This window comes from Labeo rohita, chromosome 10 (assembly GCF_022985175.1).
Source record: "Labeo rohita strain BAU-BD-2019 chromosome 10, IGBB_LRoh.1.0, whole genome shotgun sequence".
NCBI lineage: Eukaryota > Metazoa > Chordata > Actinopteri > Cypriniformes > Cyprinidae > Labeo > Labeo rohita.
Genome location: NC_066878.1, coordinates 8,598,041 through 8,622,280, shown reverse-complemented (window position 1 = coordinate 8,622,280; position 24,240 = coordinate 8,598,041). Strand labels below are relative to the sequence as shown.

Genomic DNA, 24,240 nt, shown 5'->3' with positions numbered 1-24,240 from the left:
CTTTGGTGGACATGTTATTGAATAGTTATTGTTAGGCGTATGGCCTATTAGTCTTTTTTGCATTTATGCAATATACTGGAGCCAGAATATTCCATTGCGGCCCATTATGTAAACAAACACTTTTATTTTGGATGTGATTAATCGCGATTAATCGTTTGACAGCACTAGCTTTTATGTTTTTATTCACGTAAGTGATGCAAAAAACATATTGCAAGTAAACTAGAGTGATGGAAATATTTGTTTCGTATTTGGTGTGCATACACCATCAGTGATGCATTTGTTTACTATAAACAGATATTCACTCTTTATTAGCTGTTTGGACTCTCATTCTGACGGCACCCATTCACTGCAGATCCATTGATGAGCAAGTGATGTAATGCTGAAATTCTCAACATCTTGTTCTGATGAAGAAACAAACTCATCCAAATCTCAGATGAGGATGAATACATTTCTGGCAAATTACCATTCTTGTGTGAGCTATTCCTTTAAATATAATGAAATTACAAGTTGTTTGCTCATTTATGTTTGTTTGTTTACTTTCCTATTTCAACACGTAACAATTTATCAGCTATGCCATTATCATTACGTGCGAAAGCTTATGAGAGAGCAATCTGAGATGATTTTCAGGCGCCGCAGATAAAAAAAAGTAGCACATAAATGCTGAAAATTGTTTGTGTTATTTATTGAGTGTTAAATAAAAGCTGCCCTGATACCTCCGAAAGGTGATATTACACTTGTTCCGTGTTACTCTACATCTCACCAGGAGAGAAAATCATGCAAAGAAGGGTGAAAATTACCTCTGGGGCCGCTCAAGAGCTCTCTCACACGCACACACTTGCTCGTACGCAAACACACACACATTCATGTGTCAAAAGAGCAATTACACGCCGGCTTAGTTCATGAAGACAAATGTAGAGCATTTTTCAGAAGCCGATTAACAGACTTTTTATCACACTAAAACCTGGGAATTTCATTTGCAGGTTTTAAAGAGTGCACACAATTTTCCTTAAAAAGAAACGACCCCCACACCTTCAGTTAATAGGGGCATATCCTGTCTGCACCGGGTATTAAAAGACAAAGAATTACAGTGCAATAATACAGAGAAATATTTGGCAGTGGTTTTAGCACAAGTATAGAAAGCAGTGCTGTTCAAATTAAAACTAAAAAACCATTAACGTCATTAAAATGTAAAATATTACTGTGTATCGTAAAGTGTTATTTTATATGGGCCATTCTACAGAATTAGTCCAAAGTCAGAGTTGGAAATGTTTTATGTATGGAAATTGTACAATATCCAAGGTACACATTTTTAGTAACTGTGCAGTTAATTCTCATGTTACGTTTTCAGAACGTTTTGGAATATTTGTCCTCTCATTGACCTATTAAGATTTTGCTTACATCTACATTGTAAATACATATTTTTGCTATTTTTGATTTTTTTTTTTTTCAGAGGTAAATCAATAACAATTACATTTTTAACAATATTTTAAGTGTAATTTATGAGATTTCTTGTATTTTGAATCCAGTTTTTCTTTGTAAAAAGCAAAACGTGGTTCATACTGATTTTAAACTTAAGTATTCATTAGTTTGAATATTCATTGAACCATAAACTATCATAACATCTTAGTTGATAATTTAGTATACTTTATTTTTAACAAAACATCCCATGTTTTGGTAGCAACCACATTAAATTACAGAATTTTAACCCACATACTAAACCCACACACAAAAAATCCATAACTATACTAAAATTTTGTTTATTTTCTCCCAAATATAAGGTTTATGTGCTTTGTCACTACCAAAACAATGATGACATGTTTTCGGTTTCGGAAGTGACAATTCTATGGGATAACACCTAAATTAAAAAAAAAACACCTCACAATTAAACGTACCTAATAAATGATGATTTTAAACACATTAAGCTTACTAATATTTGAAATACTATTGTGGGTTTCAACAGAGAATAAAAAAATCTTAGAAAACATCTAAGATTTGTATACTTAAATGTGTTTTTTGGTTGTGGGACAGCAGTAGTTATATGTCTGTTTGCATCTGACTCCACTTAAAGTGGTTACTGAAAGGGCACGGATACAAGCAAACCTTTTCGTTCTTCCCCCTTCCTTTGTCTCTCGGAGGCCTTAAACCTAATATTTTTTGTCCAGACAGTCTGTTCGTGCACTTCATAAAGGATTAGAAGTGTCATAAAGAGCCCATTTCATGTGTTTATGTGCTTGGAAGGAAAAAATTGAATTGTCTCATCACTCCCAGAGCTACAATAAACAGGTGGTAATAAAGGTGACGACAGCTGGTAGACGTTCCAATCATAACAAAGGCTTTCCAAATAAGTGCTCCCAATATCCACCGAGTTTCTCCTTCATCTTCCCATCCACCTACACGCTCTCCATCAACTGAAAAACTACCGATTTCATATTTCATTATCCCCAGTGTGAAGCAGCCTTTTTAATGTAATTTGGAGTTAATCACCACACTGGTTCTGCACAAAATGAAATCATCCTTGCAGTAAAAATCTGATTAGCTTTCATGGTTCATTTTATAAAGCTGTGTCTGGCATTCCAAAATCCAGTCATGCAACCGATTAGCCATCACTGCATGCAACGGATCTTTACATCGCTGTGCTGTGAACCTTTTACAGGAACACCTTTAGATTTGCAAAACGAATTACAATTTTTAAATAATTATGCATGCAAGAAATTGTTGAATAGAGTTGTTATTTTTGTTTTCTTTGCACACAAATGTATTCTTGTAGCTTCATAACATTACGGTTGAAACACTGACACGAAGGTCTTACGGGTCGACATGAGGCTGAGCAATTAATGACAGAATTTTCATTTTTGGGTGAATTATCCTTTTAAGACATTGTTAAGTGTGACTTGAGCCAATGCATTAGGGTTTTGCATCTATATTTTTACACTGTCAGGTTCTAAAAGCAATGTTGGCAGAACAAGCCACCTCAGGTGAGTCCTTTAACCTCACAGCTTGTCTCTGTTCCTCTGTTGGGCTGTTCCAAGGACACAAGAGACGCAGTGACTGGAGGCTAAGAATCACTCAGCTGTGGAATGCAATAGCAAGGCCTGCGGTGAGGAATACATATGGATTTTAAACAGCTTTTACTCTTGATCTGGCCTAGCGCTGATTATTCCTTCTTTTCTTCTCTCTCCTTTTTCACAAAGACCACTAACAGTCTTCTACACACATGCATGCGCACACACACACACACACCCCACCTCTCTGGAGCTCTCAAGAGGTAGAACAGATATAATTTCACAGCTGAGCTGCTAAAGCCACTGAGCTGTGGGCTGTACGAGATTTCACACCTGAGGTTACAATAGCGTTACAGATTGGATCTGTGACTTTACAAAGTGAAGGTACGCACACTCCCCTTGAGCAACCCCCGCCTCCCATAACAAAAGAGTACATATCCTCTCAATGGATCTACAGCAATCGTTTGGGTAATGTGATGGGAATACAGCTCTGGGAATGATTGTGCTGGTAAAGCAAACACATTGATTTATTTACCAGCACTAACATGGGTGGATAAGTACTGCATCTTAGCACAACATTTCTAAGAAATTAGTTCAAATTTGGTTAGCATAGCCATGTTAGTCTTTGCTGGTAGATTTCCTCTGAGGAGGCAAGGGAGGCAGTGTCTTCTACAAATATTTCATAAGAAAAAAAAATCATAGTGCAAAAATATTACAAAATATAACATTAAAAAGTCTATAAATCACTCGTTTTTCTAAAGAAACACTGTCCGACTGCGACACCAGCAGGTAAAGTTAAAGCGGGAGTCCATGTCTCTCTCACCTCCCCTTTGAGTTTTAACAGACGCCCTAAAGCATGCAGTGAGTTTGGTGGGGGGCAATTGAGAATAAATGGGGGAAAGTCATATGAGAGGAGGCAATGCCTCGCATAAAATTTTAAATGGCCTGAAAACATGGGAGTTTTTAGTAAGTAAACAACTTGGTGAATTTTTATTTTTTGGCATTTTGCAGTTATTATAACAGGACAGTTTAGAAGTGACAAGAAGCAAAGAGGGAGAGAGAGATGGGGCGGGATTGGGAAAGGTCCTCGAGACGGGATTCAAACACGGGACGCCCAGGGCGCAACGGCGCTGTATGTTGGCACTGACAGCTTGGTGAAATTTAAAGTAAATCTTTGTGTCTATGAGTTTTGATGACTGATGATCAGAAAAATTAAAAAAGTTAACTATTAAAAAGAATAGCTGAACATAAGTTCACAAATAAAATATATTGTTTATGTTGTTACTGTTTTAAGAGATTTTTTTGAATAAATGTAAAACACTAACTTGATGAGATTCATACTTGGCTTTAATAAACAGAATATTGATTACATTGTTAATGTAAAAATATAAAATAGAACTGTTTTTTCTTTATATACAGTCAAGGTCAAAAGTTTACATACACCTTGCAGAATTTGCAAAATGTTAATTATTTTACCAAAATAAGAGGGATCATACAAAATGCATATTATTTTTATTTAGTACTGACCTGAACAAGATATTTCACATAAAAGACGTTTACATATAGTCCACATAAGAAAAGTTGAATTTATAAAAATGACACCGTGCAAAAGTTTACATACACTTGATTCTTAATACTTTATTATTACCTGAATGATCCACAGCTGTTTTTTTTTTTTATATGTGATAGTTGTTCATGAGTCCCTTGTTTGTCCTGAACAGTTAAACTGCCCACTGTTCTTCAGAAAATCCTTCAGGTCTCACAAATTCTTTTTTTTTTTTTTCAGCATTTTTGTGTATTTGAACCCTTTCCATCAATGACTGTATGAGATCCATCTTTTCACACTGAGGACAACTGAGGGACTCACATGCAACTATTAGAGAAGGTTCAAATGCGCACTGATGCTTCAGAAGGAAACACAATGTATTAAGTGCCGGGGGCTGAAAACTTTTTGAAAGTAAATGTAACTTTTTTTGTCCTCTGTGAAACATGTAACTATCTTCTGTAGCTTCTGAAGGGCAGTACTAAATGAAAAAAAATACATGACATTTACTCAAAACAAGAAAAACCTTCATTCTGTTCAAAAGTTTACACCCCTGTCTCTTAATGCATCATGTTTCCTTCTGGAGCATCAGTGAGCATTTGAACCTTCTGTAATAATTGCATACGAGTCCCTCAATTGTCCTCAGTGTGAAAAGATGGATCTCAAAATCATACAGTCATTGTTGGAAAGGGTTCAAATACACAAAAATGTTGAAAAACCAAAGAATATGTGGGACCTGAAGGACTGTTCTGAAGAAGAGCGGGCAGTTTAACTGACAAACAAGGGACTTGTAAACAACTATCACTAAAAAAACAAAAAACAGCTGTGGATCATTCAGGTACGTTAACAACATAGTATTAAGAATCAAGCATATGTAAACTTTTGAACAGGGTCATTTTTATAAATTCAACTATTATTTCTCTTGTGGACTATATGTGTTTTATGTGAAATATCTTATTCAGATCAGTACTAAATAAAAAATAACATACATTTTGTATGATCCCTCTTATTTTGTTAAAAAAAACAAACATTTTGCAGATTCTACAAGGTGTGTGTAAACTTTTGACCTTGACTGTATATTATATAATATGTATACGCTGCGTATCTTTTAAATTATACACACGCTTTTATTTTTCTTCTTTTATTCATCTCATAATATTCTTATTTCATATATTTTTATGTTTTTAGTAAATATTTTGAATTAGTTTTTGTTCTTTTTTTAGGCGTTTATAGCTCGAGTAATTGCCTCAAAACAACCTGCGTGAACAACGTCACCACCCCAAGCAAAGACGGCAGATTTGAAAGCCTATACTTCCCGTGCCAGCCGAGCTGATCCCTGAACAGTATCTACACCTTCAAACTGTCGCCACAGCTTCAGAACGAAGCTGAACCATCTCCCAAAACCACCCGAGGAGCCGATTATGCAAATGCAAGGCTAGCTAATTAATTGGCAGTCAAAGAGGAGTGCTCGTCTCCCAAACCCTGCACCACAGAGATGGCTTTCTTGACAGCGAATGGGGGATCGTGCCCAGAGGCAACAACAAAATAACAGAGATTTACAGTGGCTGATGATAATCAAGAACCATAATTGCTTTTTCAATCACAATGATAATGACACAATCTTGATGTAGAGCATTGTAATTGTGCTATTAATATGTATACTCTCTCAGCACTGCAGCCATCTGTTGTGTAGAGAGAGAGAGAGAGAGAGAGAGAGAGAGAGAGAGAGAGAGAGAGAGAGAGAGAGAGGTGCTCAAAGGCTCTTCAGCACTTTAAGAGGACGCGTTACACAGCTTACAGCCGTCAGAACGAGGTCAAATGTGTATATAATGAGGGCGTTAAATGGCTGGTTGGCTGGTTAAGAGCAATTTACTCTCTGAGGGGAAGCAGTGAAAAGTAATACGCCATGTCAGCACTGGTAATTAAAGATTACAGTGTATTTAAGTCAGCTTTGGAGTCATCAAAGATGGTCCCTTGTTCAGGTATGTTTTTGACATTTTTTAAAAAATGATTTCAATTACAAGGCCACTTATATAGTGCTAAACTAATTTAAATTTACCCCACTTATTAGGTAAACAAATTAACACTAAAATATTTTAAAATATAGGTTATTTTGTACAATAATATACTTTTGTCAGAATTTTATGAAATGAATGCAGGGTAAATCAGTTCTTTCTCCTGGGAGAAAACTATGCTAAATCTAAATAATTCAGTGCAAAAAACCATACAATAAGAGCAGCAAAATAAATAGGCTTATAAAAAGTTAGGAGAAAACACTATCAATATCTTTTGTTGCTGAAGTCGAAAGCTCTGCATCCGTTACTAAATTACAATATTATAGCGTAAATTCATCTGTCACTTGATTTAATGCAGACTTCAACTAAGTAGACGCCAACAAGAATATTTTGCAAGTCCCACACAGCCTATCATCACGGAAATATGACGTAGACTGTATAAAATTCATGACTACTTATGAGGATAAACATAACTTGTACTGACCACAATATGTTTTGTAAAGGGAAATACAGGCTACAAAGATTACTTTAAATGAATTAACATTGCTTTTATATTTACATAAATTATTCTATGTATAATATATTATGTACACACAAACTTTTATTTTGGATTCATCGATTATTGTTTGTGTGATAAACAATTATACTACTATGTTGAGACAATACTTGATGTCCCAATTGATTTTCGGTCAAATCGATTAATTGTGAATAATCAGATCCAAATATATATACAGATAGATAAACTTGTAAATTTTTCTTAAACATATACAAATGTGTGCATAAGTATACAGTACATACACATTCAGTATCTCACAAAAGTGAGTACACCCCTCACATTTCAGCAATCATTTTAGTATATCTTCTCAAGGGACAATACTATAGAAATGAAACTTGGATATATTTTAGAGTAGTCAATGTGCAGCTTGTATAGCAGGGTATATTTACTGTCCCCTAAAAATAACTCAACATACAGCCATTATTGTCAAAACAGCTGGCAACAAAAGTGAGTACACCCTAAGTAAACTTGTCAAAACCGTGTCCAAAGTGTCAATATTTTGTGTCAAACCATTGTTATCTAGCACTGACTTAATCATTCTGGGCATGGAATTCACCAGAGCTGCACAGATTGTTGCTGGGATCCTCTTCAAATCCTCTATAATGACATCATTGAGCTGCTGGATGTTAGACACATGGTGCTTCTCCACCTTCCGCTTGAGGATGCCCCATAGGTGCTCAACAGGGTTCAAGACAGATCACCTTCACCTGCACCTTCCTCAGCAAGGCAATTGTCCTCTTGGTGGTGTGTTTGGGGTCATTATCATGTTGGAAAACTGCCGTTCAGCCCAGTTTCTGAAGGGAAGGCATCATGTTCTGCTTCAGAAATGTACAGTACATAATGGAATCCATATTTCCCTCAGTGAAAAGCAGCTCCCCAGACCCAGCAGCACTCATGCAGCCCCAGACCATGATGCTACCACCACCATGCTTGACTGTAGGAGAGACACAATTATCTTGGTACTCGTCACCAGGGCATCACCACACATGTTGGACACCATCTGGCCAAAAAGTTTATATTAGTCTCATCAGACCATTAGGTTGTCTTCAGCAAACTGTTTGTAAGCCAGCTTCAGAAGAGGCTTCCTTCTCGGATGACGCCAATGCAAACCGACTTGTCGCAGTGTGTAGCGTATGGTCTGAGCACTGACAAGCGGACATTCTACTTCTGCAAATGTGGTTTTTGAAGCCAGGTTCTGAACCTGATGCACAGAACGAGCACTCAACTTCGCTGATCGAATAGAACCCATCTTGGAAAACCCCTGTATGACCCTGGCCACAATACTGTAACTCAGTTTCAGGTTGTTACTGAACCTCTTATAGCCAAGGCCATCTTTGTGGAGAGCAACAATTCAAATTCTCAAATCTTCAGAGAGTTCATTGCCATGAGGTGCCTTGTTGAACATCCAGTGGTCAGTATAAGAGAACTGTACTTAAAGCACAAAATTTAAACTGCTTTAACACAAGATACACAACTTTGTATGGTCCTGTCAAGCAGAAAAAAACATGAACATGATGAATAGGAAATGTGGCTTTGCATGGTTAAATGACATAGTGCTGCTATCACTTAGGGTGTACTCACTTTTGCCAGCTGTTTTGACAATAATGGCTGTATGTTGAGTTATTTTTGGGGGACAGTAAATATACACTGTTATACAAGCTGCACACTGACTACTTTGAAATATATCCAAGTTTCATTTCTATAGTATTGTCCCTTGAGAACATATACTAAAATGATCGCTGAAATGTGAGGGGTGTACTCACTTTTGTGAGATACTGTATGTATTATGTAAACAGAAACTTATTTTGAATGCGATTAATCACGATTAATCAATCAATTTGACAACACAAAAATAAGCAAAAATGGTTAAAAAAAAGAATTAAATCATGGCACAGTGAATATTGGAAAACTATATTCGGGGCACATCCCACTACTACATTTTAATGTGTAAAAATATAAAATATATTGAGATGATACTAAATCAGTAATTTCCTGTTCCCACTCACTGTGAAGTCACATCACAATGCACGTTTTAAGCTTATATTAGAGAACCTCTTCTGTCCAATAAACACCTGTAACGCACAGCCGTCACCTCGGACGATCTATCCAATAGCTTTATTGCCCTTACTAACGTAGTTACCCAGAGCAACTGATGAAGTCAATGTGGGCCCAGAGCAACCGGCTGCAAATGATTTATGCTTCAGACCAGAAGCTAATCACACATTCACCAGGTGTGGGATGTAATACACTCTCCCGTCTCTCCAGATGGTATAGCATCGAAGGGCCCTCAAGGTTCCTCCACATCCGATTCTGCCCGCAACGCGGACCGTGGAGCAGAGGGGTTACATACCAGGGCCACGCAGCTCGGCCTGTAATAGCGGGGGTAATTAGATCGAGCACGCCGCAGACCGCATGCCGGCATATGGTACCTTTCAACCACGAGCCCGCAGCTAACAAAGGAAGGAGTACTTTACATGGTGCAATCTCTAATCTCATAAACAATACTAAAGACATGATGTAAGGCTCCAGGGTGCCATGAACGCCGAGGCATATTGCATTTAGATGGAGCCCGTGGGGCCGGAGCTGAAATATGGTGATTTGATTGCAAGCGTCTGTAAATAGCTTTTGCCAGTTCAGTCGGCCTACGCTGACAACACGATTTGCAGCACAGCTTGCTTTGATTCAGTGGGAAATAAAACACACAAACTCACTGCAGAGCCTCGCGTTCTGAAGCGAGATGTTTTGAATTTCACCAAAGGCTTCGGTTCCTGAGATCAGAGACTTGATATAACTATCTGGGCAAGAGACAAATTCGCTCGGTTTCGCTCGCCTTTCCAACTGGCAGGATTTACAAAGTTGCTTGACATTCCCGTTTGAACTCGTTTGAAAAATCGCCTCCATCTTTGAGCGCTCGTAACGAGATGCAAGGAAAGATAGCCTGACCGGTCGCAACCTACAATCGTGAAGTTTACTGTAAAGATCTGTATCGCACACACATGCCCGCCAGCCACCGCCAGATGGAAAGCTGGCACTCGCCACGGCGGATTTCACAAATGGATGCTGTGCAGCGAGGAGCGCAACACTAAACAGATGTCAATTACCAAATCAAAGCGTGAATTACATTATCGGCGCTTTTAGATTTCACCAGACCTTTGTCTCGCAATTCGATTTACTGATGCGCGCACGGATACTCAAACGGCCCACTCAAGACATCCAGAAGTGAGGAAAATAACTCAATAGTAGGTCAAACGAGCAAGTAACGAGAAATGGCCCCGGAACAGAGAACGTCGGCTCTGCTGGGGAGGTGATAAACATTTCCATTTCTCTCTGGCGTGCACACTCGCGCCAGAATAGAGGTGCAAGGAAAGGTGAAAGAGAGAAAAGAGCACTGAAGTTTTTTCTGCAAAAAAGGTGTTTAAACTTGACAGCGCCTGAAAGGAGAAGCAAAACTGAGCTGTGATTTCGCCTTCGCTAGCCTGAGGCCGTTCACAGCGGCTCAGCCAGAGCTCTGTAGAGGCAAAAGACCTGCGGTGAGAAGCATTTACACGCTCTGGATGCATATTTTGTGGCTTTTCTTACACTTTTATCACACAAAACAACATTTATGATTACCCTATGGGCAGATATGCCTTTAGAAGTCATAGACGCCATAGTTATTTTTATGCATTCTTATAAAGGAGCATATACTGCATACGAGATAAGAGAAACTTCACCGCTTCTTAAAGGGAGAGTACGAAATGTGTATAAATTAATGCTTATAATTGCTATTTTACATGACACAAATGAGGCTAAAAAAGTATCAGAGACTGATTCTGTCATGATTTATTCACCCTTGAGTGTTTGCAAACCTGTATGACTTTCTTGAAAGATGCTGGTGACCTTTTTTTGACCATATAACGGACGTCAATGAGAACTGAATTTGTTACCAACATTCTTCAAAACATGCTCTTTTTGTTTCCAAGGAAGAAAGTAAGTCATACATGTCTGGAACAACATGAGGGTAAGAATGACAGATGACAGAATTTCATTCAACCACCCCAAAAAAGGTAATGTGAAGGTTGGGTCAAGCTTTATAGTGTAATTTGGCTCTGAAAAAGTACATTCTTGTATTTACTGGATTTCTCTACTTTAATGTGAAGAGTCATGGGCCAAATTTGATTGCAAATGAAATAAGAGCATTTTCTAAACCTCTCATAACACAGAAAACCATTGTTCTGGAGTAAAAGGAGCATGTGATTGGCCAAGCTTTTTGTTATGTTTCAATCATTGATCATGTCATCATTGAACATGCATAAGCGTTTCCATGTGTACTCCAGACTGTGGAACCTGTGTTTTTACATGTGACAAGAGCGCCCCCACATGGATCTAAATGATGTTATTTTTTCACCACCAATAAAAGAAAAAATGATATCTTCAGTGTAAAGTATGGGTTAATGCTAATGTCTTCAGTGTCCAGTTGCTCCAACTGTTGTGACTTTTGAATTTTGAATTTTGTTTTGCAAAACTCGATCTGACACAACGCCAGCCTTACGTCCTCAATTTGTGCTAAATAAAACTGAAGTGTGCAATTTTAAAATCCCAGCTCAACATATTATAAGTAAGCTACAGTCAAAACAGAGTTTCCAAAAAGATGTTTTAATACAAATGTTCAAAACGTAAGACTGACATGTATACAAAACAAAATTCAGACGCCAGGCTTTAAGAAAAGGTGAATTTGAGCTTCTTTTAAATCATGGTGGTCTAGAAAACAGACCAATAATATCACTGTTAAGTGCCCTGGACACACATTTCGTCACACACTCAAATACACATTCAACTAACACGCTATTTAGAAAATGTCTACTACTTCTACAGCGAGTTTCTTTGTGACCAGAATTACTCCAATTCTTCAAGACAGGCCGGAGAATGCATGTCCAATTCACTTAAGTCTTAAAAGATGCCTCCTGGAAAGGCAAACGTTATTTTGAGTCAAATATGGATGGTGGTTTCGCTGGCAACAGAATATGGAATTGCAATCTGTATATTTATCTTTCAGTACGTCTTGTCCTTTGTTTTGAAAAATGGTACCCCGTGATTTGACTGTTCATATATACCATATAAGTGCAGTTTACGTAAAACTATATCAAATTAGAATTTCTTTCGTTACCTTCAATCCAGATGTTTTCATAACTTGTGGTATTGGGATGCCAAAATGGAGAAAATTCATGTTCAGTGTTTTAAATGGACTGAGTTTAAACTCAAATGGTCCCAGCACTAATCCAACAGCTGTAAGTCATCTATCATTATACTGCTTTGCATGTTCTGCATCCCAGAGTCCTGTAACATGAGCCTTTGAACCTTTCCATGGGACTCAGTCTATGCATAGTCCTATTAACATTTCTATTCTGTTTGTGTTGTCACAGTGCCTGTGTGCTGGAGCTGATGATGTCCATGAAGGTGGCCTCTATTTGATAGCACAGCTGTACATCAGGATCGGCTCCACCCAGCTCTTCTGCAGACCTCTTGCGTAGAGAGTATTTGGGTTCTGATAGCGGTATTTCCTGTGGCTTCTCTCTCAGATACTGGAGCCCTAAACACAAGAGCACAGCGGATTAGATCTAAATCTAGGGCTACATGATTTGGCCACACCATATTGTGATCATATCTTGATAAATACTGAGAAATGAACTGAGAAGATAACCTCTTATTGCTGATGGTTAGATAAAAGATAAAAGAACAAAAACAGCATAGAACACTCTGAAACAGAAGCTCACATGCTCAACAGACTGTGCAAAAACTATAAACTTGCAAAGAATGCCATGTGTTTGTCTGCCAAAGTCTACAGAAAGAGTTACTCTTTAAGAGTCATCAGACTTGAAAATCAATCTCAGATCTATTTTAATTGACCCAAAAGAGAAGTGAGCGAAAACAAACATAGTTATCTTTTGATTCATGGGGTACCTGAATTTTTAATTGTTATATAATAATGAAATATTATATATGTGTTTTAATACAATGAATATTTAAATGCAATATTACTTCAACTGATAAACACTGATATTAGTCTAATTAATATATTCTGAATTAAACATGAATATAATAAGAAAACTGAAGGCAGGTCTTTGAGCTTCAATACGTACTTTCAATATGTGCTTCAACTGATATTGTGGCTTCAATTATTTTTTGAGCCACAGTATCACATTTTTAGATTTGTAAAATAACTAGTAGTAGTCAGAAATGTTCAAACTATGTGAATAATGGCTTTTTGTTGTTTAATAATCACACAAGATCATATACGGTTGAGGTCAAACGTTTACATACACCTTGTAGAATCGGCAAAATGTTAATTATTTTACCAGAGGGAGCATACAAAATGTTTTTTTTTTTTTTTAATTCAGTACTGACCTGAATAAGATATTTCACATTGGACGTTTACATACAGTTATATAAGAGAAAATAATAATAATAGAGAAAATAATAATGACCCTGTTCAAAAGTTTACATATATATGATTCATAATACGGTGTTGTTACGTGAATGATCCACAGCTGTGTTTTTTTTTTTCATGAGTTACTTGTTTGTCCTGAACAGTTAAACTGTTTGCTGTTCTTCAGAAAAATCCTTCAGGTCCCACAAAGTTTTTGGTTTTCCAGCATTTTTGTGTATTTGAACCCTTTCCAACAATGACTGTATGTTTTTGAGATCCATCTTTTCACACTGAGGACAACTGAGGGACTCGTATACAGCTATTACAGAAGGTTCTAACGCTCACTGATGCTCCAGAAAAAAAAAACACTATGCATTAAGAACCAGGGGTGAAAACTTTTGAACAGAATGAAGATGTGTACATATTTATCATTTTGCCTAAATATCAGTTTTTTTAATTCAGTACTGCCCTTGAGAAGCTACAGAAGATCTTCAAATTCAAAAAGTATTATAACAGCATTAAGAATTAAGCGTATGTAAACTTTTGAGCGGGGTAATTTTTATAAATTCAACTATTATTTTCTCTTGTGGACTATATGTAAACGTATTTTATTTGAAACATCTTTTTCAGATCAGTACTAAAAAAAATAAATAAATAACATGCATCTTGTATGATCCCTCTTTTTTTTTTGGTAAAATAAACATTTTTTTGAAGATTCTGCAAGGTGTATCTAAACTTTTGACCTCAAGTGTTTATATTTATTTCTTGTCCTTAAATCTGATTGGCTCTGATGTCTCTATAGTGGTTAAACACGAGATAAAATTTGTTTTGGGTAAACCTAATGGCCAGTCTTTAATCTTTTTAATCTATTATTTTGTTCCAGAGCAAATAGGGCAAAATCACATCACGCTCTTGGCTTTTAACTCTCAGGGAAAACTACTTCCAGAAACAAGGCCCCTGAAAAGTGGGTGTGCACTTTTTCAATTTTTCATTTTTTTTAATTACATCTGACTTTGAACTGAGTGAAATAAAACAGCCTCATACAACAGCTGTTGACTATTACAAAATCAAAAACAGTTCAGTCAAATTAGACAAGAATACACTCACTGGCGATGAGAGGGTCAATATCCCTGGCCTTTGTGGTGACATCAGCAGCGGACACCTGTCCCACCTGAACCAACAGGGACATGACATCATCAAAGAGTGGGGGGAAAGCCTTGCAGAACGAAACCAGGCATGGCAGCGTCGGCATGAAAAATGCAAAGCGCTTGGCGCGGGTCAGCACTGTGAAAGATACCAAAAATTAGTTACTTACGTGGAATATATTACAGAATTGCATACAGTTTATGGTTGTGTTTGAGAACAGATGCACTAGATAATATAAAACTTAAACGATCCAATACAAAACAGCACAGGAACTGCAGAATTCAATAGTACTCAAGAGTCCTCTGGTACTCCATTCAATAAAACCATAGATGGATGGCTGATGCATAATTTATAAACACTGCAGATGAAGGTTTGTCATTGACAGTGATAAGTAGCCAGCAGAGGGCAGTGTGCACAAAGATAATGGAACAAGTTTGCACACATTCATTTTTATTACAAAAAAAGTCAAGGTAATGGTCTGATATCTCCAATTATCAGTGTTATTTTTAGACACTCTTTAATAAAATGCCAGCCCTAATAAATGAATAAGAACAGAGACCACGGTAAAGAGAAAATGGAAGAAAGATAAAGAGATAAAGCAACAGATGAAAGAGTTATTTCTACCTGTGAGGAGGGTACCCATCACACTAATGGCTAGACGTGCCACGCTGAGGGACTTGGGCAGGGCGTACTGGGTGCACAGATGGGACAACAGCTGTATGGCGAAGATCTGTGCCAGACAAAACAAAACTACCATTAGCATCAAGCCCAGAGGTCAAGCCTGAGGGCTCACCATGTGTCTGTGACACGACTGGCATAATATGTACTCTTAATTCTTCAATTTATAGCTGAACAGCTCTAAATTAAGTTGTAGTATATACTATAAAGACTCTTGTATACTTACAGACCATGTTTTAGTAGATTTAGTATGCGTGAATCATTTTATAGTCACACAACATTATTTTGTTAACCATAATGGGTTCAGTAGTGATTAAGGGATTCACACCTGAATTTAAATGAATACCAGAATTTAGGAGCGGTAACTGCTCTATTTGGTCCTGGCTGATAATATGGACGAACAAATTGATAGTTGCTTACCTGTTTCTCTAGCTGCGGCTGAGCGAGGAGTTCTGGGATAAAGTCTAGACAGATGTGCATGGAAGGAATTCCTGCTACCGTCAGAGGGAGCAAAGCCTGCGGATAACCCTGAAGAAACATTTAGAAAACCTTCAGAACTCAGGTGGAGCTTTAGAACCCAATTAGAGATTTCTTTAATTTTTTTCTTTATCTGAAACTGATTCACATGAACCTAAAGGCTGTTTTATTCTTTAAAACTTGCTTCAAGTAATTTTAAAAACAAGAAGAAGTCAAGTCAAGATGAAAACGACCCCATTTAATTTTTTAATACACGTTCCTGCTACATTTGCAAAAGATTTACTGGTGCACATAATTAAAAAAAAAAGCGGTCATGGTGTCACAAAATTTTAAACTATTGTTTAAAAGTTTGGGGTTGGAAATTTATTAGGGGTTCAAGCATGTAGTGCTGAAACCTTGTTGTAATAGAATGGTCACAGATCTGTGATCTCCACATAAAACTGATCGTTCAGACCAAACTGTAAGTTGTAGAGACCTGAAACTTGGAGGGATGGTAGTCGCAAAGGGACGCCAAAACGTTCGAAATGGGCAGGGTCACTTTTAGCAAAATGCCTGTAACTCCTGAACGGAATCTCCACCAAACTCAGAACACTTATGTGAGAGCTCAATCTGAAGTCACAGGACAAAATTTGCGGAGCTTGTGCGCTTGGTGGCACTATAAGGGAAAAAACATTAAAATGGCTATATCCATGCAACCATTTGTCCTATCAACATTAAAATCGCTGTGCACGGTCTTGATCCAAAGTGCCACAAGTGTCTACAAGGACATTTGCGCATCTCTATAAAACATGGACGTCCTTGGCCGATGAAGTTTGAGCAACTATTAGACGGTTAACGGAGGCCGATCCATACGAAACTCGGTGGGCCTGTTTGAGTTACGGCCCCAAAGGTCTGTGAGAAATGTTTAAAAAAATTAAATCAGCTACTGGGGGGGCAATATCGTGTTTTTCAAGGGTGTAAACGATTGTGCATTGCACGTTTTTTCACACATACACACGATATTCTTATCATATGATACGACTCTGCATCTTGAACCACTGCTGTCAATCAAATCATTTGTTAAATGATTGACAACATGTCAAAAACCTACTTTTGCTAACTAGTCCTAGGTTTTTCGCTCAATCTGAAAAAAAAAAAAAACACTGCAGTACAATTCTCTAAACTCTCTAGGTCAATAATTATGAAAAAAAAATGTCGAAATTTACCCTTTGGGAAGCTCTAATGGTGTCATTTAGAAAAGGGGCCTGTCCAAATTTACCCAAAATCCTACAAAGCCTAAAGGAAAACTTCATGAAACCTGGTGAGCACGTGACAGGTGATTCTAAACAAGCATGCAAAGTTTTAGGAGATTGGACCACAGCTGGTGCTATAACAGTCATAAACATTACCAAACATAACATATCTATGGTAAATTACCTGTATTTGCAAAAAAAAGGCTTGCTACATAATGTCTTTCATATGTGCTTAAATGCCTTAAAGTGCTTGAACCCCGATAATCGCTGCTTGCAGCTATATTTTTTAATGTTTTTGAAATAATTATCTTATGCTCACCAAGGCTGCACTTATCAAATGTACAGTAAAAACAGTAGTAGTGTGAAATATTACAATGTAAAAGAACTGGTTTCTATTTTAATATATTTTAAAATGTAATTAATTCCTGTGATGTCAAAGCTGAATTTTCAGCATCATTAGTCCAGTCTTTAGTGTCACATGATCCTTCAGAAATCAGTCTTACTATGCTAATTTGCTGCTCAAGAAACACTGCTACTTAATATTTTTATTTTATTGTTGTCTTTACTGTCATTTCTGAAATAAAACAATTCAACAATCCTTGTTGAATAACAGTATTCATTTCTTAAAAAACATATATACTTCTCTTTTGAACAGTAGTGTAACTTAATTTTATTCCTTCCAACCATCTGTCATACAGATCAATCTAAGCAATTCCCTATAGATAAAATTAATTCCCATCCCACATTTTTCCCACTGAATATCCTGTTTCACTCTGCAATACATGACAAAGACTGTTAAATCTATATAGAGGAAAATTGAACATTGTGTGTGTACTGTGATCATTATGTATGTAAAAAGCATGTATTATGTAACAGTGACTTAATTACCTGGAAGTGTACTAGTTTGGCAATGTTGGGGTCTGCGATGAACATTTGGTGCAGCAGGCAGCAGATGAGACATTGCACCTCCCTCAGGTCACTGAGCAGCCCGCCCTCTGCCTCGCGCTCCCCCTGGGCCCCCCGCCCAGTCCCCGTGTCGCCCACCTGCTTCCGCATGGGAATACCTGGAGCAGACTGAACGCTCCTCAACAGGCTGTCTGCTCCTCCACCTCCTCCCAGCTGCAGCTCCTCCTGAGGGGACGGCAAACACACCTCCAGCAAGATCTGTACCGCTGCACTGTCCTGAAGGTGGACAAAAACAACAAATATGCCAAATGCTCAAATGCAGATGATTCAGAGATCAGAGTTAGAGATGTGTGTGTCACATGTCTACCTGAGCAGCCAGCAGAGCATTCTTCAGCTCCTCTCTGGTGACCTCAGGTGTGTCAGGTTGGCCACTGAGCCCAAGGTTTGATACGGTCTGAGCCTGTCGCTCAAATTCAGCAGTCTCTTTCAGGTGGGCGTTCAGGTAGGCCTTAGATGCCAACAAGTACCCGTTCAGCATGTGAAGAGTGATGTCCATTAGTGGAGGACACCTTCATGAGAACAAACACACATTCCCTCAGTAAGAGTAAGATATCACAATATAATTAGTTCTGTCAAAACTAGCACGTTAACGCAGGTGATTAATTTTCCCAGTTTAACAGCGTTTTGTCTGCGATGTCTATTAATCAAAGAAAAGAATAGAAAAAAGAAAAAAAATAGGAAAACAACATTTTAGTACACTAAATTTAGTATTTAGTGTTTGATATCTATTCAATAAATATTCAATTTTTATATATTTCCTACTTGCTGAAGGGCACAGGTAAATAATGGGTTTATGTGAAGACAGTTTTAAATTCACTTTAATTAAAAGTTATTTTTTAATAAATGTCTAATAAATGTTAAAATTGATAGCTCTCAATTATACTGTGATACTGAAAGGCTTAATTTCAGAAAAATTAATTGTGCTATTAATTAAATTTTTTTAATCCATTGACAGCACTAAATATAATATAATATAATTAGTGCTGGGCAATGATTAAGCACAAATAAAAGCACATAACGTGTGTACTGTGTTCATTTATTATATCTAATTTATTATATCTAATAAATATGTATATCTAAACCGATCAAAAGTGGCAGTTATTTTAAATAAATTCCGTTGTTAAATTCTGTTATTTTAAACGGTAATATTTTACAATATTTTATACAATATTGTTTTTCCTGTATTTATGATCATATAATATTATGATATGTATATATAAATAATATTCTATAAATAATTGGTCACACTTTAGTTTGGGGGCCAGTTCTCACTTTTAACTAATTATTGAGCATGGCTTTTGCCTCAATAAACTCTTAATTTGCTGCTTATTAATAATTAATAAGGTAGTTTAAGTACAGAGTAGGGATCTAAAATATAGTCATTCAGAATAATTAATTAATATATGCATTAACATATGGTTTATAAGAACTAATACACAGCAAATATGCTAGTAATGTGCATTTTAATAAGCAACTTGTTAATAGTAAAAATTGGTCCCTGAACTAAAGTGTTATCAAATAAAGCCACAAACTTTTGAAATGTAGTATAATAGTATACATTACTCATAGATTTTATAGTTGTATTTATTTTATTTTACTTTATTAATTAATTAATTAATTTATTTATTTTTATTATATTATCCGCATTACAATTAGCATGAATTACATAATTAATTTAGGGTATTTTTCTATCATTTCTAAGCAGATAATACCTGAAGACTCTGGAGTCGCAGCGCAGGACGATGAGAGGATCCACCATCAGATCGTTCTGAGTGTATCTCTGTTGTCGCAGCAGCTTTACTGAAGGCTGCAGAGCATTTACTGTCATCACCCACAGCCTGACAGAGAAAAGACACTTAGTACGAGTGCTGAAGTACACTTCCTTCCATTTGTACTACAGCATAAAAAACACAGAGGAAGGCTTACTTGCGTGGCATGACTGTATTAAGTACCATCCAGAGTTTGTTAACAGTCTGTAGGATCCTGCGAGACACGCCGTCCTCTAAGAGCAGCCCCATGCTGGCAGTCAGAGCCTCTGCGTATGGGATCAGGTCTCCCGCAGAGAGCAGCGTCAGGTGCTCCAGGATACGCAGCAGCCTGAGCCCACCGGAGAGAACATTCTGGAAAGCTAAGAAGAAAAAAAAAATTGCTTATATTAAATATTTGAACATATTTAATTCAAAGATGAATGTAAAACATTTAGAGACTTCGAATGTCAATATATTTGTTTGCTTTGTTTCCATATCATTAAATATAGCATAAGCCTGTCACCGTCTGTGAATACAAGAGTCCTGTGGAGAAACAGGCCTGTCAGAGCAGCGATGTATGAATACAGAAACACCTTCAGGCTCATTACTCCGCAGGTGCAAAACTGAGTCATGCACATGAAAGGTCAGACTACAGCAACAAACTATTCATATCATAGACCATAATAAACACTTGTGATCACCCCCAGTGCCAAAGGGCCTTGTGAGTCTCAATGTAGAGTTCAGTCTGGTTTACTGTAGTGTTAAAACCGCTTGAGAAATATGTTGTACAGCCGAGATATGCTAATTGCTTTTGCAGAATCCACCTGAGCGACAACTTTTCTATTTTTACCCATGGTGGCTGTAAATTCTACAAAAAAAAATTTAGACAAACACTGCCTTCTTTTTTTAAAGAAGGTTCTTATGCTCATCAAGGCTGCATTTATTTGATCAAAAATACAGAAAAAAACAGTATAATTCTGAAATATTATTTCAATGTATAATAACTGTTTTCTATGGGAATATATTTTAAAATGTAATGTATTCCTTTGACGCAAAGCTGAATTTTTAGCATCATTACTCCAGTCTTCGATGTCACGTGATTTTTCAGAAATCAGTCTAATATGCTAATTTATTCGAGAAATGTTTAAAACAGCTGTGCTGCTTAATATTTTGTTGGAACCTGTGGAAATTTAATAACCATTATCGACAAAGTGAAAATGCATTACAAAAAAAAAAAGAAATAAAAGAAACTTCACTTTGGCAAACTGCTATTTTAGCTAGCACTTATTTAGCTTTTTTTTAATTAATTAATTTATTTATTTATTTGTTTGTTGTTGTTTTAGTTTAATATAATAACCGTTATCGACAAAATTAAAATGCATTTTTTTTTTACAAAAATAAAGAACAGAAATTTCACTTTAAAAAATAGCTGAAATATTTTAGTTGCCATTTTTTTTTAAATTAATTTATTTGTTGATGTTTTAGTTAACTATAATAACCGTTATCGACAAAGTTAAAATGCATTTAAAAAAAGAAAGAAAACAAAAATCACTTTGGCAAATAGCTGAAATATTTTAGTTAGCATTTATTTTATTTTTTAGTTAATTTATTGATTTGTTGTTGTTTTTAACTTCTTATTTACCAAAAAATCCTGCAAAAAAGAATCACAGGTTCCACAAAAATATTAAGCAGCACAACTGTTTCCAACACTGTTAATAAAAGTAATAAATTAGCATATCAGAATGATTTCCGAAGAATCATGTGACACTGAAGACTGGAGTAACGGCTGATGAAAATTCAGCTTTGCTTCGCAGGAATACATTATATTTTAAAATATATTAAAATAGAAAAACTGTATTTTAAATGGTAATAATATTTCACAATATTACGTTTTTTTTCTGTATTTTTGATCAAATAAAATGCAGCCTGGACGAGCATAAGAGAATTCTTTAAAACACCTTTAAAATCGTACTGGTTTTTATTCATCAAAATTATTTTTAATTATTAATTATGAGTCAAATTTTAAATATCTTAAATGCACCCTCTTTTACATTTCGCCCTTAACTAAATGGGAGACAGTGCGAGTCTCTTGTACCTTCTCGTAGTTGTATCTGTGAGTATTTGCAGGATGAGGATGTCAGCAACATCTTCCTCAGTAAAGGCAGAGTACCAGTCACTTCCTCTTCACTGATCCAGTCCTCCACCATGCACAGGTGAGGATAGTTTGTGGCCAGTAGACGCAGAAGAGCAGAATGTAGGCCTGAAAAATAAAATTAAATATTCAGTACAAAACTAAATTTTATTTTATTTAGTATAACAGAACTATAACATTTCACTGTTTGCATGTATGCAACCTGTAAATCAATGCACATAAAGAATTGCATCTAGTGATGCAACGAAATATGGCTGTATCATCACATGTTTTAAAACTACTCTGTTGAATATAAGTGTAAAGGAGGTTAATGGGTGTCCTTTACCTCCTAGCTCCTGCTGCAGTCCTTGGGCCTGGCGGATGAGGTGTTTAATGGGAATCTGGTCCATGAGGGCAGGAGAGTAGGATTTTGGTTTCTTCTGCATAAGTGCTGGGAAGAGAGAGAAGGCATGGTTATCAGGCTGTTTGTTAAAAATAGGCCTCTGTGGTGCAGCTCATGTACAGGTGATTTTTCATTGTATTCCAGTTCATTAGCACAGCCAAAGGGCATCATTACTCCAGAATGATAGAGGAGAAGAGAGGGAGAGAGAGAGATTAAATAAGCACAGCACTCCGGGAAGAGCTGTGTGCATAAACAGTGAAGAGTAACCGCTCTAATAACCGATGAGAGGCTTCCAAAGCAAAGTCAAACTGCAGGTGATTGGTGTGAGTTTGAAGCAATTTAATATGCAGAGGAGAGAGCAGGAAGCTAAGCTGTATCGCTCTCATCCTAATATTATAACGGCACTCTGGGTGGCAAGACAGGAACTTACATAAGGGAGCATACACCAGATCAACTGCAGATAAAATGATTAAGTCCTGTTGTGCAGAGACTCTCATTTAATAATTTAAGTGTTTAAAATTAAACAAAGAAAAAGGCTGTAAGAGAAGACAAAAACACAAAAAAGCAGAAAAAAACAAGCAAAAACGTATCTCTTTGAACTAGTGCTCTCAAAATTAGCATTTAATTTTTCCAGTTTAACGGCATTAAAAATATCTAACGTAGGAGCTAGGCTAGGGTTGGCCACCGCACTCACAACTGCTGCTTCTGTCTCTTTGCGCTTATTTAGTCACAGAATGTCTTTACGACCGCATCAAACGGGACACTTTTCAGACACGTGCTCCAGCTTCACCTAGTCAAACGAGTGCGGAACAGGTCCAGGTGACGAGGAGCTTTAGTAGAACAACAGTGAACTGCGGACAGATGAGGTGTTGTCAGGTCGTATGTCAGAAAAACTAATTTCCCTGTCCTGTCTGCTGTTATACTGTGCTCTTTGCATGCGTTTCAATGGCATGCATAAATATGGTAGTGTGCGCTTTATTTCATATTTTCGTATTAAAGCGTGAAAACTACAAACAAGCATCTTAGATCTGTATGTTCAGCAGCGGCAGCTCTTAAAGTAATAGCAGCCAAATAAGCTAATAACGGTCTGTTAGTCAGAGAACAAAAGAAAAAAAAGGAAATCAATAACTTTAGTAGCTTTAAGGATTCAACTATATTTAATTTAATATTTAGTATTATTAAATAGTATATTTTTTGTATTTGCTAAAGGGAACAGGTAAATAATAGGTTTATGTGATTATTGTTTTATTGTTTTATTATTATATTGTTTTTTTATGTGATTAAGATTGTTTTAGGTCCACTTAAATTAGAAGTAATTTTTTAAAGTCTAAACATTGATAGCTCTCAATTATACTGTAATGTTGAATGGCTATGGTCAATGGGTAAATATTGTAAAAAAAAAAAAATTCCTAGAGACATCATATCAATATGATACTTTCAGTCATAAAAAATATATATATAATAATAATAATAATATATATATATATATATTAAAAATATACTGTCTTTATGCTGTTTGAAGATTGAATGTGAAATTATTGCAATTTAAAACTATTAGAAACTTGAATGTTAGATGGGATTAATCATGATTAATTGTGATTAATTTTAGAAAAAAAGTGTGATTAATTAATTAACTTTTTTTAATCAACTGACAGCACTACTTTCATCTGATGAAACTGGAATCTGAATTGAACGAATCAATCAGGATGAGTGAATTCTAATTTAAGGAAATGTAAAAGGAAAGGAAAAGTAACATTCAAAATGTTCAAAAGTATTCTTCCATCCTTGTCCATAAAATGTAATTTTTTAAATACATTACAATATAAATAAATTAGCTAAAATTAAATAAAACTGTAAAATAAAACCAAAAAAAAAAAAAAAACATAAAATGAAAGCTAATTTAATATAAAATATATAAATTAAGTACAAACTTAGGT

The 24,240-nt window shown here is 36.3% G+C and overlaps 1 protein-coding gene across 2 annotated transcripts in view; it reads right to left on the bottom strand.

The window, feature by feature from the left end:
- Nucleotides 1–11,732: 11,732 nt before the first annotated feature.
- Nucleotides 11,733–24,240, bottom strand: part of ints2 (integrator complex subunit 2) — a 29,315-nt gene continuing 16,807 nt past the window's right edge. For both annotated transcript variants that reach the window (XM_051120217.1, XM_051120216.1), the window contains exons 16-25: nucleotides 22,247–22,351; nucleotides 21,865–22,029; nucleotides 19,948–20,149; nucleotides 19,734–19,859; nucleotides 18,329–18,530; nucleotides 17,944–18,237; nucleotides 15,767–15,874; nucleotides 15,293–15,398; nucleotides 14,630–14,806; nucleotides 11,733–12,685 (exon numbers count right to left, since the gene is read on the bottom strand). In XM_051120217.1, coding sequence (XP_050976174.1) covers nucleotides 12,513–12,685; nucleotides 14,630–14,806; nucleotides 15,293–15,398; nucleotides 15,767–15,874; nucleotides 17,944–18,237; nucleotides 18,329–18,530; nucleotides 19,734–19,859; nucleotides 19,948–20,149; nucleotides 21,865–22,029; nucleotides 22,247–22,351 — 1,658 coding nt within the window. In that variant the 3' untranslated portion in view covers nucleotides 11,733–12,512. The remainder of the gene's footprint in view (nucleotides 12,686–14,629; nucleotides 14,807–15,292; nucleotides 15,399–15,766; nucleotides 15,875–17,943; nucleotides 18,238–18,328; nucleotides 18,531–19,733; nucleotides 19,860–19,947; nucleotides 20,150–21,864; nucleotides 22,030–22,246; nucleotides 22,352–24,240) is intronic.